Genomic DNA, 19,895 nt, shown 5'->3' with positions numbered 1-19,895 from the left:
TGAAGAAAGAGCCTACAGAATGTGAGATCTTTGCTACCTGCTCCTTGGATTGGGCATTAATATCCAGGATATAAAGAACTCAAAAAATTTAACACCAGAAAAACCCCCAGCAATAACAACAACAAAAACAACCCAATTAATAATTGGGCAAAAGAACTAGAGTCAGTTATTGTGTTCATCTGAATAGGAGTTAGGCTGTGTTTCATATGGTTTTATGCATCCAAGGGTAAAATTCCTTAGTGTTTTTGTTTTATGTCTTTACTGTGTATTTGTGTTCCCATTTCCATGAGACTTCCTAAATGAGGTCGAAGAGGCACAGTACTTTCAGTTGTAGTGCCCCTGTTGTTTTCCAGGAGTCTTACTGAAGTGGTGATAGGGTGTGGAGGAAGGGCAGCATTCTATTGTCCTGTGATTTAGGTTGCAGTGTTTTAGTGAGCCTTCGCCTGTTTTGTCCTTTTGTCCTTTACGAGCGCTTCTCTGTTTTGTTCTGTTTTCCCCCTTTAGGTGAGTAGGAAGGCTAAAGGGAACTAAAGTTGGATGTTGACTTTCTTCAAGTTGTTTAGGCTTTGGCAAAATAGTTTCTCTTGAGGATCAGCCTTATAAGAAGAACAAAATGCTCTGGGTGTGTTGTAAAATTACTGTATTTCCCCTCCCTCTGATGGAAGCAGGAGGGTATTTTCACTGATCTTCATTTAAGAAACTGATAGGACTCATGAAAATGTGGGGTTACTCTAAGAGAAGACCCCTCAAAATTTCAAACACAATGAGCCTTTAGCTATTCTTCAATTACTTTTAGGTTCTCTTACCCTGGCACAGGTTCCTATGGAAGATTCGGTTTCTATAAACCGAGATTCTCTGCATCTGCCAGTGTGTCCCTCCAATTTGGGGAGCAGTGATTTGCTCAGTGATCTCAGCCTTCATAGAACTAAGAAGAGTTGTTGATTTTTGGTTTGTTAAGGTTTTTTTCATTGTGAGAAGTGATGAGTTAGGACTTCCAAACTCATATGTAGAATCAGAAACCAGAAGTCTTCCTTTGCTTTTTACTTTGATATTTGTTTCTACCTTTTCTTTAACTTTTATCAGTGATGGCACAGGTGTATTCCTTTTTTGTTCCTTTCACTCATTTCATTGAATAATTCTCTTATGTAAAATGTTATTTTTTTATGTATTTATTTATTTATTTTGGTGTGGGGATCGAACCCAAGGGGGCTCAACCAGTGAGCCATATTGCCAGCCCTTTTTTAAAATTTTTATTTTTCTATTTTGAGACAGGGTCTCACTAAGTTTCTTAGGGTCTCACTAATCTGCTGAGTCTGGCTCTGAACATGCAATTCTTGTGCCTAAGCCTCCTGAGCCATTAGAATTATAGGCATGCACCACCGTGCCCCCTCTTTATTTTTAGTAGAAGTTAATTAATCCATTTTATCACTTTATATAACCAGAAATAATTTTGTATATTATCCACTTCTGAGATAAATATACTATTCTGTGCATGTGTTTTTTAAAATTTTACTTTTATTTTTTGGTACCAGGGATTGAACCCAGGGGTACATCCCCAGCCACATCTACAGACCTTTTTTATTTTTTTATTTCGAGACAGGGTCTCACCAAGTTGCTTATGGCCTAAGTTGCTGAGGCTGGCTTTGAACTTAAGATCCTCCTACCTTGGCCTCCAAAACTGCTCAGATTACGGGTATGCGCCACTGTGCCTGGCCTGTGTTCTTTTTATAATCAACTTTTAAACATTCCATCTGGAATTTATTTCACTGTTGTATATGTTGTAACAATATATTCTCAATTTTGTTATCTAGCAGTCCCTCAAGTGCTTTCTAAAATGCTATTCTTATATTTGCATTTCTTTTGCTTTATGGAATACTGTTGCTTTTAATTGTTTGGAACCATTGCTAAAATCTCTATTTTCTATCCAGTGGCTTAAGATTTTAATGACTACTCCTCTGTAGAAGTTTAAAATCTATGGGGTTGGGTTTGCCATATTTATATTTAAGGAAATACATATATTAGCATCCTTTCCTAGTTATTCTTTCAGATGAATTGCAGTGTTACTCTGTCAAATTATATAAAGGGTGCCATGGAGGCTTTCAATTAATATATAGAGCTAATATAATTCAAATTAGAGTGTGTTTTATTCTTTCTGTATTTAGGCTTTTCAACCAAAGACATGATGTAAGTCTGTTGACCTATTATTTTTTTCCTTCATATTTGGCTTTTATAAATTTTAATGGAATGCGTTTTTCAAATATATGCCTCTATCATAAATTAATTCTTTTATAATTGTGTTTCTAGACCTATGGTAATTTTTGGAAGTATAATTTTTTGTAGATTTACCATATATTTTCTGAATTTATTTATTAATCTTCACTATTTGTAGTTGAAATTCTTTGAGTTGTATAAGTATGCATTCATATGATCCAAACTAGGATATCATATTTCTTCCTTTCATATATGAATTCCTCACTTTTTCATTCAAGTTTTTCTTATACTATGTTAAATATAATTGACACCAGGAGGTACCACTGCCATCCTGTTTCAAGGGAAATGATATTTTGCTTTTTGGTTTTAATTTAAATATTCTGTCATGTTCAGAAAGAAATACTCCATATGGAATATTTTTTAAAAATTTAATCCAGAATGACTATATATTTTAAAAGTCCATCCTTGACATCTGTTTGAGATAATTATGGATTGAAAAAATTTTATCTGTTCATTTTATAACTTACGTTGACAGTTTCCCTTGTGATACCAGTCTTGCATTCTTGGAATAAATCCTCCTTATATATTACAGGGAAATCTTAGAATGTAATGCTGTATTCAGCTTGGTAAAAGTTTATTTAGTAGTTTTGCCTGTGCATTCCAAAGTGAAAGTGATCTATAAATGTCTAGTGTTGTCTTTGTCAGACCTGGCAGTCCCTTATTCTTAAATCTCCAGGGTGCTTTTGTAGCCATCCCACGTATCACACTCTTGAAAGCCCGTGTAACAGAATACTTGTCATTGTCTGAAGAATCTCTGAGATAAAACCAAAGAAAAACTCATCTGCTAATGGAAGGTTGAATATTATTGTTTAATTTTAATTTATCTGAATTATTAAAACCATTTTTATTTTTAATTATTTTTATTGGTACATTATAATCATGCATTAATACTGGGATTCATTGTGACATATTCATACATGAATATAACATAATTTGTTCAATTCATTCCCCAGTACTTCCCCTCCTCCTCTCCTTCTCCCTTTCTCTAGTCCCCTTCATCTTCTCCATTGGTCTCCCTTCTGTTTTCTTGGGATTCCTCTTTCCCCTTTTTTCTGTCTACCTTCTACAAATGAGAGAATATGTACAACCCTTGACTTTCTTAGTACAGCTTATTTTACTTAACAATGTTCAAAATTTCCATCAACTTTTCTACAAATAACATAATTTCATTCTTCTTTAGGGTTGAGTAAAACTCCATTGTACATATATACCACATTTACTTTATCCATTCATCTGTCAGTAGGCACCTAGGCTGTTTCCACAACTTGGGTATTATGAATTGCACTGCTATAAACACAGGTATGCATGTTTTACTATAGTATGCTGACTTTAATACTTTCAGATAAATACCTAGGTGTGGATATCTATGTTATATGGTGGTTCCATTCATAGACTCTTGAGACATCTTCATGCATATTTCCATAGTAGTTTTACTAATTTACAATCCCACCCACAATATACAGGTGTTTCTTTTTCCCTATATCCTTGCCAATATTTTATTATTTGTATTCTTGACGATAGCCATTCCAAATGGAGTAAAATGAATTCTCAGTGTGAGTTTTATTTGCATTTCCTTGATTGATAAAAATGTTGAACATTTTAATATAGTTGTTGGTCATTTACTTTTCTTCTTTAGGAAGTGTCTGTTTAGTGCATTTGCCCATTTATTGATTCTTTCCTGTTTTTTTTTTTTTTTTTTTTTTGGTAGATATTAATTCTCTGTGGGAAGAATAGCTGGCAAAGATTTTGTTGCATTCTATAGACTCTCTCTTCATGCTCATAATTGTTTCCTTTGTTATACAAAACTTTTTAATTTGATGCCATTCTATTTACTTACTAGTCTGTAGTATGATTTCCTTAATGTTAGGTGTCCTAATGAGGAAGTTGTTTCTTGCACCTATGCGTTGGAGTATTGTCCTGTGTTTTACTCTAGCAGTTGCAAAGTTATTATTCTAATTCTTCGGTCTTTGACCCATTTTGAGTTGCCTTTTTATGCATGATCAGAGATAGGTATTTAGTTTCTTTCTTCTACATGTAGATATCCAGTTTGTCCAGCATCATCTGTTAAAAAGTTTGTTTGTTCTTGAACATCTTTTTGGCACCTTTGTCGAGGATCAGATGAGTGTACCTGTATGAGTTGCCTCTGTGTTGTCTGTTCCATTGGTCTCTGTGTCTGCTTTTATGCCAGTACCACTCTGTTTTTGTTACTATAGTTCCATAGTATAATTTGAAGTTGGGGGTTGTGATGCCTCCAACATTACTTTTATTACTCAGAATTGCTTTGGTTCTTATGGGACTTTTATTCTTCCCAGTGAATTTTAGAGCTTTTTTTTTCTAGTTCTATGAAGAATGTCATTGATATTTTGATGGAGATTGTATAATGGTTTAAACAATCTCTTTATATATCATGGCACTTATTACTCCATTGAAAAAAATGCATAACGTATTAGTTTGTCATTGGCTTCGCTTTCATAGCTATCAACTTCTGACTGGTGTATCCTCTTTTCCCTTCTCATCAATTGTGGATATTGTCCAAGTACAATTTCTCTGAGTTCTCTCTCTACTTTAGCAATTCTTACCATGTGGTCTGTGGGTTCCTGAGATCCTTTTCTGGGAGTGGGCTGCAGAGTCAAAATTATTTTCATATTAATTAATAAAATATTGCCGGGTGCAGTGGTGCATGCCTGTAATCCCAGCGGCTCGGGAGGCTGAGACAGGATTGTGAGTTCAAAGCCAGCCTCAGCAATGATGAGGTGCTCAGCAACTCAGTGAGACCCTATCTCTAAATAAAATACAAAATAGGGTTGGGGATGTGGCTCAGTGGTAAATTGCCCCTGAGTTCAATCCCCAGTACCAAAAGAATAAAAATAAAAATAAAATATTATTATCATTTTCTACTCATTTTCTTACATAGTGGAATTTTTAGAGGATATGTGATGAGTGGTGATGCTATTGCTCAGATTGCTAATAGAATATACGAAGCAGAATCTAGCTATTCTCTACTAAGCCAAACATTAAAGGTATTTACAAAAATTTCTCATTTTTGTTTTAGAAAATGTAGTTATTTTAAAAAAAATTAATGCTAACATAGTTCAGTATTGTTACTTATTTAGTTCAATTAATTAATTCATTTATTTTATGGTTCTTGAGATGGAACCAAGGACCTTGCTCACACTCTACCACTGAGCTACACCCCCATCTCTATTAGATTGAAATTAGTGAATAAATATATTTTTAAACATGTCAAAGTTTTAATATCAAATGTGGTAATTAACTATAGATAAAATCCCTGTATATAAGAGCTGTTTAGAGTCAGGTGCAGTGATACATGCCTGTAATTCTAGCTCCCCAGGAGGCTGAGGCAGGAAGATCAAAAGTTCAAGGCCAGCCTCAGCAACTTAGTGAGGCCCTAAGCAGCTATGACAGATCCTGTCACAAAATAAAAAAATAAAAAATGGGTAGGGATGTGGTCCAGTGGTAAAGCACCCTGGGTTTAATCCCTGGTACAAAAAAAAAAAAAAAAAAAAAAAGGATAGAAAAGCTGTTTAGGGTCCTCAATTTGCAGACTAGAGGAATCCTGAGGCCAAAAAGTTTAAAAACTGCTGCTCTGCTATTGCCTGTTCAGACATTTTGTCATTTCTCATCATCCTTGCTCATTTGTGAGGATGATTTTCAGATGCAGGCCACACTGTAAGAAGAAGAACTATGATTTCCTTCTGGGGCTTTATACCTGCAACTCTGAAAGTTGAGAACATGCTTTGAACTAAGTATTACCCCAACCTTTTGAAATAAGCACCTTCTAAGGCATCTAAGAGATTCAACATCTACATTTATTTTATTTCTGCTTCTCAAAATAAAATAACTAAAACTGGAATTGGAATATAGACCTGATTATTTTTTGAGCCCTCTCTTTGCAGTATGCAGTTGGGAACCCAGAGTTCAGTAACCCTGTCCTTGAGTAACTCAAAGTATAATGGGCAGACAGAAAATGATTTTATATGTGTCAACTTTAATTCCTTTCACTGTTAAACTTTTAGGACTGTCCTAATATTTTATATTAAATGGTATGACAGTACTCCTCTCTTGGTCAATTTTATAGTGTCTCTCTTATACCCCCTTCTTCTTCTTTTGTGTTCCCTTTTCCATGTTTGTAATATCTGGCATATATTACTTTCCCAGAATGCCATGTGCAGGTCAACAGATGTTTTTGTGAAGTAAAACCAAGAAATAATATAGAAGTTTATTTCTGCTCTGTGCTTGTTAGTGTTGAAGTGTGTGACGTACTTTATATTTTCATTTGAGGGGTCATGTGTGTCAGCCCACCCACATATTGGTTTATACATTTGTATTTGCTAAATGGATTACTTGAGATGAGAGTATTAATTTATTTGAACTAACACGTGTCAATGTCACTAGAAAAACAGGATTCCAACGTGCCTTACCACATACTAGCACCATCATGTTCACTCCCAACACCTGGCTCTTGTCTTTATCTTAATACCAACTGGTGTGAATGTGTGCTCCTCCTTTTCTTTCTGCTCTTCCAAGGAAATCACTTGCATTGAAACTGGAAGTAACAAACTGTTTTCCTGGTCCTTTCCTACTCCCTTTATTCCACCCTACTGCTGCCACACCTACCTCCTAAAATAATGTTTTTTATCATGTTTGTTCTCAAAAATCAGTGACTCCACTGGTTTCCCAGGTCCTTCGTGACCTACCACTGTGCAATAGCACACAGGTTACTGTACTCTAGTCAGGCACAAATGCTAGCCTCATTTTCATCTTTAAGTCTTTGGCCATTTTGTTTCCTGGGTGTTATGGTGTTCCCCAGAAGCTCACATGTGACAATGCAAGAAGGTTCACAAGAGAAATGATTGGGTTATAGATAATCAGTGGATTCCTCCCTGATGGGATTAACTGAATGGTAACTGGAGGCAGGTGGGTGTGACTGGAGGGAGTGCTTCATTGGGGGTGTGGTTATGGGTATATATTTGTATCTGGAGAGTGGAGTCTCTCTGCTTCCTGATCACCATGTGAGCTGCTTCCCTCTGCCACAGTCCTTTGCCAGGATGTTCAGCCCCATCCGGAATCCCTGGGGAATAGAGCTGGCTGTCTATGGATTAAGACTTCTTTAACCCTGAGCCCTTAAATAAACTCTTCCTCCTCTATAGATATTTTGGTTGGGTTTTTAAGTCACAGCAGCAAAGAAGCTGACTGAAGCACTGGACCCGGAATAGACCCAGCAACTCTTCTCTAGCTCATAGTCTCCTCTCCATTTTCTGAATGCCAATTGCACTTTTATTCTAACCATTGAACATTTACCTGTTGTGTCACTGCATTATGTGACGGCTCTCTCCCCTTCTTGACCATAAATTCCTTGAGAGTTAGTGACATGGCAGTAAACTCCTTTTGTATCCCCAGTTCCCTCCCCTCATAATGCAATGTATAAATTTATTCTCAGCCATATAAATAAGTTGATTAACTCTTAACCCTTCTTCCTCTACTGGAATTCTCCTCAGTGAGCACTTAATGAACACCTACTCTGAGGCAACACAGGAATTGCTGAAACAACAGAAATGACAAGGACACTGTAATCACAAGGCTCAAGTGAAAGAGATTATGCAGGCAATGTACTTGTCTGAACAAAGGGTGTATTGATGGAAAAACCTATTTGACCTGGCCCTAGGTGGATTGAATGGGATTTCATCAGACTGAAAAGAGAACAGGGGTGAGGTGGGTGGGATTCCACATACAGCATCTGGCCTGTGCAAAGGCATGGAGGCCTAAAAGTGCAGCCATCCCTCCATATCAGTGGGGTATTGGTTTTATCTGGGACCCTTTACAGACCCCAAGATCCAGGGATTCTCAATTCCCTTATATAAAATATCATAGTAGGGACTGGAGTTGCAGTGCAGTGGTAGAGGGCTTGTCTAGCAAGAGTGAGGCCCTGGATTCGATACTCAGCACCTCTTATAAATAAATAAAATAAAAGATCCATTGACAGCTAAAAACATTTAAAAATAATAAAAATGTCACAGTGTTCAAATAGAACCTACATCTATCTTCCTGTACCCACTGTATTATTTCTAGATTATTAATAGTATTTCTTACATTGTAGTGCTATGGAATTAGTTATTATTCTGTATCATTTAGGGAATAATGACAAGAATTAAAAGTCTGTCATTGCAGTGCAGAGCCAGGTTTTTCCAAATACTTTAGATCTATGTTTGGTTAATTTAGCAAATACAACATCCAGAGATACAGAGAGACATCCTTCATGGCCTATGGTGGGATCTAACAAATTTGTGGTAGGAGATAAGTCTTTCTGGGATAGGATCTAGATAGGATAGATAGGATCTAGATTAGATAGGACCCTGAATACATGATACAAATAAATTTAAACTTGACCCTATACGCAGTGAGGTAACAGCTTATGATTTTAAGTGAGAAAGTGACAAAGGGCACGTCGTGTCAGCTTTGTTACACAATTATCAACTGTACAACATTTCCCCTTGATTGTCCTCCACCTTGGCCCTCCATGTTCTGTAGTTGGGCCAATAACTAAATTCCCTTTCATTGTTTCTTACTATTTCAAATTCTGGCTGACTTCAGACTTATGCCATCTAGAGTTTGATTTATTCCAGATGTGCCATGCCTTTTCCTTTTTTCTTCCTTCCTTTTTTTTATACTGGGGATTGAACCCAGGGATGATTAACCACTGAGCCACATCCCCAGGTCTTTTTATTTTTATTTTGAGTTAGGGTCTCACTAAGTTGTGTAGGGCCTCACTAAATTTTTAAGACTGACCTCAAATTTGAAATCCTCCTGCCTCAGCCTCCCACATTGCTGGGATTATAGGTGTGTGCCACCTCACCTGGCTAGATATGCCATTCTTTGAAATGACATGTCATAGTGAAGCCCCAAGGTGTTATGAAAAGAGCACTGGGCCTGGAGTTCAGCTGGACTTGTGTTCAAAATTCAAGTTTAAGGAACTTTAAGTTGTTTCCTAATTTTGCTGCTTTAATTTTTCATGAACATCTTTACATATGCAAAGTAAAACTAAACACTATCAGAATGAATTATCTGTGAGCAAATACCACTTTCACTTTTTGTGATTGTATTTATTTCCTTTGTTGAATTCCTATTTGTAGCATCTGTTTTGCTTGATTTATTCACTGCTTCTAACTTTCTTTTGTTGACCCTTCCTTCAATGCATTTATTAAGGAAACACTTTATAACTCAAACAGTGAACCAGAGAGCTGCTTCAGGAAATGTTTGAATTGAGGCCATTCAGTTTAGCTTGATTGTTCCATGTCAGTGAGTTACAGGAAGAAGTTTGCAAGGTCCCTATGGGGAAAACGAGAAGTTTTCCAGCTTCTCCTTTGTTGGATCTTCTCTTGTAGCATCATTGTTTTGTTTTAACGAATTCCCAGAACAATAGGTACACCCAGTTGAAACTATGACTACAGGACACATTCCAAAGCCAAACATAAATTATTTTTGGACTTCCCATACTTTTTTCTCCCTATGATTTGTGTGGCTAATATAGCGTTGCTGGAACCATGTATGTTAAATCACTTCCTGAATGAAACATAACCAGTAAGGAGAGGGGGAAGGGATTCTGCATTGCCTTAGGAATTTTCTTGCTTTCTTTCAGTGCTAGTCACTGTATGAAACTCATGAGCATTTAATAAATTCACACTAAAAGAAAACTTCTTGAGTTGTGTTACTCTGTTAGCCTTGGTTTTTCTTGTCAGGTAAAATGGTGGTGGTTTTCAGATAAGTTTTCTAGGCACCTGGAGTACCTACTGAAGAGATTGGGTGCTTTTTGTAGTTTTGTTGAATTTAGTGAATCCTAAAATTAGACAAACATTATCTGTAAATACTCAGTCTGAGGCCACCTGCATTTAAAAAGGGTTGTTGTGGGGGTGAGGTCCCGGAACATGTCTTGTTTTTGTTTTGTGTTTAGGTTAATATTGTTTCCATTGTTCTTTCATTTTCTTCTTGCTAAGTTTGAAGTAGCAACAAAGGTGTCAAATGGAGTTCCTGGAAATTTAGGACTAGGATTTAAGGGAGTGATGAGAGCTGGAGATACAGGTTAAGTATCCTTTATCCATTATTCTTGGGACCAGAAGTGTTTCAGATTTCAGAATTTTTCAGATTTTGAATATTATATGTACATAATGAGATATCTTGGGGATGGGGCCCAATCTAAGTATGAAATTCATTTATGTTTCATATATACCTTATACATAGCATGAAGGTAATTTTATACAGTATTTTTAGTATGCTTGTCATCTTGGCACTCAGAAACTTTGAGACTTTGGAGCATTTATAAGATTTCAGGTATTCAGGTTAGAGATGGTCAACCTAAAATGAGTAAATCAGATTAAAACTGGGAAGCATCTTTTATATTAGTCAATTAGGTCTAAGATCCAGAGTTAAGTGGAGGGGTTCTTTTTGCTTATCTTTTAAAAATTGTGTGTTTATTTGTTGTTCAAAGGGGACTTCTGTGCATATGGGTGGTCAGAATAGGGAGTCACAGCCCAAGTGTGAGCAGGGTGTTACTTGGGGTATTGAAGCTTAAATATATTACAGATGGAGATGGTGTCAGGACATCATACAGGGCCCTCTGTAGTGTCATAACCTGAGCAGGATAAAGGATAAAGAAGGCACCTACATGAGATAGTGGCTGTTTTGTGAGTTAGAATCTGATAGGTATGAGAACACCTAGGCAGGGAAAATAGTTGGGAAAGAGATGGGAGATTGGTAATATGCAGGGACATTGTTCAAGAAAGAAAAAAGAAATCGGGGTGATAGGATCCAGATTTTTCATTGTCAGTTGAAAGAAGGTACAAATATAGGAAGGGAAAAAACTAGGTTGAACCATGTCATGTTTAATGGAAACCAGAGGTGTAATATAAGTGAGAACTTATGGTGTACTCTATGTGTAATGTAATATATAAAAACATATAATATTTTATATTCATAAAATGTAAATATGCAGAAAGCATGTTTGGTCAATATATAGGTATGGATGTGAAAATATATATGAAAATATGTATATATTTCCTACCTATGTCCACTGACAGAGTTGGGAACAATAACCCAATAACAGTGAGCACATTTATACCATATCTTGCCTTCTAAATACCATTCTTAACTAAAAAGATTCAGGATTCCTTGAAGAAATAGCTGGTTCTGGGAATAGAGCACAAAAATTTGAGTCTGGGATGTCTTTTGTGACAGAAATTAAGGGAATTGTCAAAGCATGATGTGAATGTGTCAAAAGGACATACAAACCAACTTGAAAGAGGTTCTCACTAGCTAAATTTTGGAAAATTTAAAATGAAAGTAATAATAGCAATTGATGATAATCCATTGAATAAAATAGGATTCTACTTATACATAAATATATAAAGATGGAAAAAATAAAATGTTTTGCAAGAAATGGTCTGTTTGCCTAGTACTAAAGTACTTCATCAGAAAATAATCACTATTACAAGGAGACAAATAATATATTAAGAGTAGAGAGATCTGAAATATACTACTTTTTTGACAGTACTAGGGATTGAACCCAGGATCTTGTGCATGCTAAGCAAGTACCCTACCACTGAGCATCCCCAGTCTTTTTAATTTTTTTTTAAGACGGGGTCTTGCTAAGTCACCCAGAGTGGCCTCAAATTTTTGACCCTCCTCCCTCATCCTTCCAAGTAGCCGAGATACAGGCATGTGACACTGGCCCACTTGTATCAAGTTATCAAATAAACACCATTAATGGGACAAAGAAAAAACATGTACCCGCTGATAAAAAAGCAATTAAGAGAACCAAGCTTTCTTCTAAGATCTCTGGTCTTCTTGCCAAAGATATATAACCTGAGTCTACTCATGAGGAAATATCAGACAAACCAAAATTGTGAGATTGTCCACAAAAAAACAAAACAAAACAAAACAAAACTAGCCTATATTCTTCAAGAATGTCAACTTTATAACCTCAAGAAAAAACAGGATCTGTTCCAGGTAGCAATTTCATGTTGTCATTCCTTCTGTCACTTTTCCAGAAAGTTAATATTATTCCAAATTTTGTATCCCCCAAATGTCACTTGAGAAATTGTGAACAAGGAAAGAAGCAATCAATATACAAATCATGATGATTTGAAGGAATCCACCTGTGTCAAGTTCAAAGCAAGAGTATAAAACACTGACAAAAGGACTAGAGGTGTAGCTTAATAGTAGAGTCTTTGCCTAGCATACATGAGGCCTGAATTCTATCCCTAGCACTGCAAATGATGATGATAGTGATGATGATGGTGATAGTGAGAAGAAGAGGAAACAGAGTCAAAAGTTAAGGACTACATTTTCAGAAAGGAGGCCAGAAGTTTCTAAGAGGAAAAAGTCATGGTTTAAGCGGTTAGCCTGGGATGTAGCCATTAGATATGTGTATGTCTATGACTTTGTCTGCTGCTTACAGTGAGTCATTCTTGCAAATAAAATAAATAGTAATAAGTTTATATGCATAGTGTACTTTACTCCAATCCTTTGAGTGGTGTTCCAAGAAATAACAAGCTTAGGAAGTGAACTAAGACCTTAAGTTGGCAATTCTGTATAATGTCCTTAGCTTTGCTTAGGAGATCCAAATGTTAAGTTACTTGAATACTACCCAACAATATTTGCCAGTCATGTCCTCGTTGACTAATGCAATGTTCACTAAGGAATACAGTTACTTACAAAGTGGAAAACAGATTTTCACTATTAAAAAAAGGAAATAAGCTCATATGAACTAGCATGTGCCCCTAATGTCCAAAGTGAACATGCTTTTGAATACAGTCATATTATTTTGACCAATATCAACACAGAAAGAAATATTTTTTCTTAAATATTAAAGACACTTTTTTTCTGGATGAGAGGAGTGAAGACAGAGTAAAGATTTCCTTAGTGTTTTTAAGTAATAGAAAAAAAAACTTCTAATAGAAAAAAAAACTTCTAAGAGTCCTGTTTTGTCTGGCTTCCTAGAAGGAGAAGCTGAAGCAGAGAATTTCAAGTAAGAACATTACAGAGGGGGTTCTTCTCAGGAGAAGGGGAGTGAAGGAGGCAGGATAAAGGGGTAAAGCCCAGCAAGGATAAGTAAAGGAACTTGACGGATATCACAAAACATGGATTATTAGTATACTAGGACCCATTTAATTCACACAGCAAGGTTAGTTTGTGCAGCCAAAGAAATGACTTTGTGATCAGCTGGGCATGATGGTATACACCTAATGTCTTAGTGATTTAGGAGGCTGAGACAGGAGGATTTTAAGTTTGAAGTCAGTCTCAGCAACTTAGCAAGAACTTGTTTCAAAATAAAACAACAGCAACAAAAGGGCTAAGGATGTAGCTCAGTGGTAGAATACCCCTGGGTTCAATCTGTAATACCAAAAAATGGGGCGTAATGATCAATACTTTTAGACATTATTATACCATAAAGTAGCTGTGTTTCCTTCCCTACCTCACTGCACATCATGAAAGCTTAGTAACGTTCCAGTAAAACATTTTGTTTAGTTCATATGTGCACAGATTTCAAGCCATTTTTGCATGCAGCAGAATAGTGAGAATGCACTTATTTGCATTCATACTTATCCATGAGTACACAGAAAGTTTCCCTTGGGGTATTTGATCTCTTGGTTTGAACTCCCACCTCAACATTATTAACTCCCTAATCTTTACCTCCCAATCTTAATCTCATTCAACCCACCCAGCATCATTATTCTATCTGCCCCACTATCCCACAATGATCATACATAGTACATGGTTCTTAAATATCACTCACAATTAACTCAGGCTGGTCACTTATCACAAGGGAGGTATTGTGAAATTGAACATGTGATTTGAAACCCAACTTTTTTGGGTGAAAAAGAATTAACCAAAAAAGAATTAAGTGGGCATTACTTAGCATTTCCAAACTTCAGTTTCCTCATCTGCACTAAGAGTTATAATGCCACAGCATAGAAATGATGAAGAAATGAAAGAATTTACTTGAAGCACATAGCCCAGTGCCTGGAAATGGATAAGTACCTAGCAAATATTGGTTCTTGTTCCTCTCTGTGCAGTGTTTGGAATATTTTATCTGTTCTGATTCTACTTTCTGAGAACTTTTATTGAAGTTATCCTAATTTGGTTCTTACTACACTCATCAAGCATCATTCTAACAACCTAGAAAAAGAAATTTCTATTGATTGATTGGTACCAGGGATTGAACCCAGGGGCTCTACCCCTGTACTGCATTTCCAGCTATTTACTTATTTATTTATTTATTTATTTATTTATTTATTTATTTATTTTTGAGACAGGGTCTTGCTTAGTTTCCAAAACTCGATTTGAATTTGTGAGTCTCTTGCTTTAGCCTCCTGAGTAGCTGGAATTTACAGGTGTATGCCACCATGCCCGGCCAAGAAGTTTTGTAAAAGAGTAGGAAACCTCAAAACAAATATTATGTATTTCATTCAGTAGAACTTTACTGACAATGATCTTTTACAAAGATTTTTTTTAAATGGGGAAAGGGATAGGCTACATATAGTTGGTCATAATATTGATTTTCTGTTAAGCAGTATACTGATTTTTTTAAAGTAAAAGTTACAATCTGGTATTGACACTTGGGAGGTAGAAAATTTTATAGTATTAAATTATTGAGTAGAGCACTCAAATGGCACCTAATGCTTCTTTTCCTATATCAAACCATCTGGCATTTCTGTGCATCTATATTTTGTTAAGCTCTGTGAGAATCAGAGGCATATGATGGTCTTGTTCCATTCCCAAATGGCCAATACATTTCTCAGTATGATATCTGATTTTTTTAAATGCATATGAAATGAATTTCTAAGGCTGTTTGACATAAAACTCTACAATTCCTTCAACAAAAATTATTTTACATATATATTTATTTCAGATAGCTGACATTTATCTTAAGTGCCAAATCATTTAAGTTAATTTTGAGTATTTTGAAAAAAACCTTTACAAATGATATCTGATATTTATTTCAATTATTTGTGAACTCCATTTATATTTGTACATCAGTCCTTTTTTGGTTTTATGTTCATTTGAATGGTTCTCAACCACGCCCCCTCCCCATTTAGAACATGGTGTGGTCTAGAGGTACATCATAGCTAGAGGATAACTGAATATATTAAGTACTTCACAGGTCTGTATTGTGAAAGTAAAAGTACAAAAGAAGGCATAAGAATAAGTGGCAACTTCAGAGAGGGAAACTACCCAAGTATCTTTCAGCTAATAAATGGATAAACAAAAAATGGCTTATACATATAGTTGAATAATATTCAGCCATGAAAATTAGTGAAATAGATGCTATAACATGGATGAACTTTGAAAACATTATGCTAAGTAAAAGAAACCAGACACAGAAAGCTGCATACTGTATGATACCATTTATATGAAATATCCAGAGTCAGCAAGTCTATAGAGATAGAATGTACAATAGAAGCTACCAGGGGCTGAGGGATGGGGAGTGATTGTTTACTGGGTACAGAGTTTCTATTTAGGATGATGAAAAAGTTCTAGAAATGGATAGTAGTGATGGTTGCACAGCATTGCAAATGTACTCAGTGCTACAGAATTGCATACTTTAAATGATTCAGATGTTACATTTTATGTGTATTTACTACAACTAAAAAAGGAGAGATTGGGGACTTAAAGATGTCATTATTATAAGCCCCCTATTTTTCTTTCCTCACAGGAGCCATGGATAACAGAGGCTTTCAGCAGGGGAGTTTTAGTAGCTTCCAGAGCAGCTCCAGTGATGAAGACTTGATGGACATACCAGGAACAGCTATGGATTTCTCTTTGAGAGATGATGTTCCTCCTTTAGACCGAGAAATAGAAGGTATCATTACTGATAATAATTTCTTTTAAAAAATTACTTTAGATTTATGTACAGTAAAATTTATTTCCTTTCTGGCACATAGTCCTCTGAGTGTTAGCACATGTCTAGATTCTAGTAACCTCCAGCTCTGACAGGTTTAAGCCCATAAAGAATTCCCTCTTGCTACCCCTTTGCAGTCAGACTTCCCTCCTCTCTGGCCCCTGGAACCATTGATCAGTTCCTGTATTTTTTATTTTTGAGAATGTCATATACACGAAATCACATGTCATGACTTCTTTTATTCAGCTTAATGCCTTAGAGATTTCTCCTTTTGTTAATTAATAGCATACCCAGGAATGGGATCACTGGGTCATATGGTAAATGTACATTTACCTTTCTTCCTTCCATCCATCTGTTTATTCATCTGTCCTTCTGTCTGTCCATTCATCCATCTTTCATACTGGGGATTGAACCCAGAGCCACTCTGCCACTGAGCTACATCCTTAGCCCTTTTTATTTGTTATTTTGAGACAGGGTCTCACTAAATGTTTCAGGTTGACCTTGAACATGGATCCTCCTGCCTCAGTCCCCCAAGTAGCTGGAATTTCTTTATTTACTTTATGGCATGCTGTTCTCTGAGTATTAACACATGCCTTAGCATATGCCACTCCGAGCTGGTATGTTTAACTTTATAAGAAACTGCCAAGCCATTGTCCAAAGTGCCTGTACCATTTTGCATCTGATCCAGCTACCAGAGAGTTCCACTTGCTTCACTTCCTTGACAGCTTTTGGTATTTTTAATAGGTTTTATTTTAGATGTCCTAACAAGTATGTAGTGTTATTGTGTTTTCAACTTAATTTCTTTAGTGGTTAACATCGTATCTTTTGCTTATTTAAAAGCCTTGCATATTCTTTGATGATGTCTTCAGTTTCTCTCCCCATTTTGTAACTGGATTTTTTATTAACTAGAATACACCTACAAAGCGAAAATTCTCCTAATTAGTTGTTTGGTTATTCACTTTTCCATGATTGTATACAATCTTATGATATGGTTGGACCATAGTCAACCAAACTTCTGTTTTAATGCACATTTTAGTTGTTTCCCATGTTTTGCTACTACAAACAATACTGCAATGAACAGCCTTGTGGATACATATCCTAAACATATGAACAGCATTTTTGCAACTTGAATGTATGGGTGCTTTTTCCCCTAACAACCCACTGTGCCGAATATCACCATTTTTTAAACTTTATAATATGATAGAATAAGTAAATAATTTCCATTATTATTTTAATTTTCAATTAAGGTATTTTTTGTTTTATTTTGTTTGGCACTGGGGATTGAACCTAGGGATGCTTTGCCACTGAGCTACATCCCTAGATGTTTTAAATTTTGGGGGTCTAGCCTCCCAACTTGTAATCTTTCTACCTCAGCCTCCTGAGTCACTGGGATTACAGCCTTTGCACCATCATGACTAGCCATTTAAAAATAATTTTTAATTAATGAAGTTTAATATGATTTCATGTTTACTAAATATTTTACCTTTTTAAAGTTTTATGTTCATATGATATTTCTGTTTTTCTAACAGGCTGATTATCTTTTTTATTTATTGGAGTCTTCCCTATATTATTACTAATGCTTCATCTGATATAGGTTGAATATATTTTTTCCATTTTTGGTTTGTATTTTTAACTTTGTTTTCACAAATCTACAAATATTTTAATTTTTATATAACCAGTTATATTGCCATTTTGGGGGGGACTTCTGTGTTTCTTCTTGTACTTAAAAGGATTTTATGGCTTTAAGATTAAATTTGTAGAATTACTTTAAAACTATTGTCTTGTTCTTTAACAAACTAGTATTGTCATTGTCACAGACAGAAGACAAGGAAGTACCGTCAGAATTCATTACTTAGCAAATTTGTATTAAGGGCATGCAACTTTGTAAACACTGCTATGTTCTGGGAATTAGCAAGGCTTTGACACCATCCCTGCCTTCATTAAATCGATTCAAGCTAACTAAACAGCCACACCAATTACTTATGATAGTATCTCTCTCTTAGGGTTGTTTTAGGATTAAATGAGATAATACATATAAAGTGCTTATAACTGTACCTGGCATAGAGTTAAGTGCTCAATAAAATATTAGGGATCAGCCAAGCATGATGTTGCACTCCCATAGTTCCCATATTGGGGAGGCTGAGACAGGAGGATCATTTGAGCCCAGGAATTTGAGGCCAGCCTGGGCTACATTGTGACATACTCTCTCAAAAATTTAGGTATTATTGTCATATTATTATTACTGCTATAATTGTACAGTATAAGTGCTATAAATTATGTTTACATGTGTTTATATATCTATAGTGGTTCAGAGATTTCACAGAAAAGGTATATTGGAGCAGGGACTTGAAAGATTAGTTATTTTGTAGAAAGGAGAACATGCCAGATAGAAAGCAAGATTTTGCAGAAAGATATCAACAGGCATAAGATACAGAGGTATAAAAAGTCAGAATGTAAACTCAAATAGCTATGTCAAAACCTTGAATGTCATGCTAAGAAGTTGAATTAGCTGGATGTGATAGTGCATAAATAAATTCCCAGCAACTCAGGAGGCTGAGGCAGGAGGATCACAAGTTGGAGGCCAGACTGGACAACTTAGCAAGACCCTGTCTTAAAATTATAAAAAAAAAAGGTCTGTGGATGTTGCTCAGTGGTAGTGCACCCCTGGGTTCAATCCCTGGTACTGAAAAAAAAAAGAAGTTTGAATTAACCTTAACCTTATTGTCACTGTGAGGACAGAACTCCTTCATCCATTCATTCAACAAATAGTTTTTTGAGCACCTACTATGAATGAAACACTATTTTAGATACTGTATCTACAACAGTGGAACTGAGACAGATATTTTCCTGAACTTAGATCTGGAGAGGGCAGATAATAAATGAGTAAATAGAGTTGTCCCTTGTTATCAGAGGGGGATTGGTTTCAGGATTTCCTGAGATTCCAGATTTATGGATTCTCAAGTCCTTTGTATAAAATGGCATAGTGTTTATATAGAGCCTATACACACCCTCCTGTATTTTTTTCTTAAAAATATTTTTAGTTGTAGATGGACACAATACCTTTATTTTATTTATTTATTTTTATGTGGTGCTGAGGATCAAACCCAGTGCCTCACACGTGCCAGGCAAGTGCTCTACCACTGAGCCACAACCCCAGCCCTCCTCCTTAATTCTTTAAATCATCTCTAGATTACTTATTAATACCCAATACAAACTAACTGCTATAAAATACTTGTGGAATTATTTAGAGAGTAATGACAAAGAAAATAGTGTATATATTTACTAAAGACAGTTTATTAAAAATATTTTCATCCTCTGCTGAATTCCACAGATGTGGAAACCTTTGGATACAGAGAGCCAATCATAGATTACATAGTTAATTACTCAGTGCAATAAGTACAAGGATGAAAATAAACTGAATGGCAATAGATAATAACTGGGTAATAACACTTAAGTCAGGAAAGGCCTCTTTTTCTCAGGAGGTGGTGAATTTGGAACGAATGTATCAGTATGAAAACCACAGGTCAAAAAGGATGAATAGAAGTTTGCCTAGGAGAGATAACTCAGGAAAGTGCCAGCAGACATTGAATTTAAAGTTCACAAAAAGAAGATACTCATGGTTTGGTATTTAATGATTTTTCATATTTGTCTACTTCTACAAAATGGAACAATGTTTACACATCAGTTGCACTTAAATATATTTATATCC

At 35.7% G+C, this 19,895-nt stretch overlaps 1 protein-coding gene across 4 annotated transcripts in view; it reads left to right on the top strand.

The window, feature by feature from the left end:
• Positions 1-19,895, top strand: part of CLCN5 (chloride voltage-gated channel 5) — a 162,301-nt gene that overhangs the window by 96,505 nt on the left and 45,901 nt on the right. For all 4 annotated transcript variants that reach the window (XM_079124149.1, XM_079124151.1, XM_079124148.1 and 1 more), the window contains one exon: positions 16,001-16,147. In XM_079124149.1, coding sequence (XP_078980275.1) covers positions 16,001-16,147 — 147 coding nt within the window. The remainder of the gene's footprint in view (positions 1-16,000; positions 16,148-19,895) is intronic.

The sequence above is a fragment of the Sciurus vulgaris genome (assembly GCF_902686455.1).
Source record: "Sciurus vulgaris genome assembly, chromosome: X".
Lineage (NCBI taxonomy): Eukaryota > Metazoa > Chordata > Mammalia > Rodentia > Sciuridae > Sciurus > Sciurus vulgaris.
Note: the sequence above shows the minus strand (reverse complement) of the source record. Positions and strands in the feature narration are given on the sequence as shown.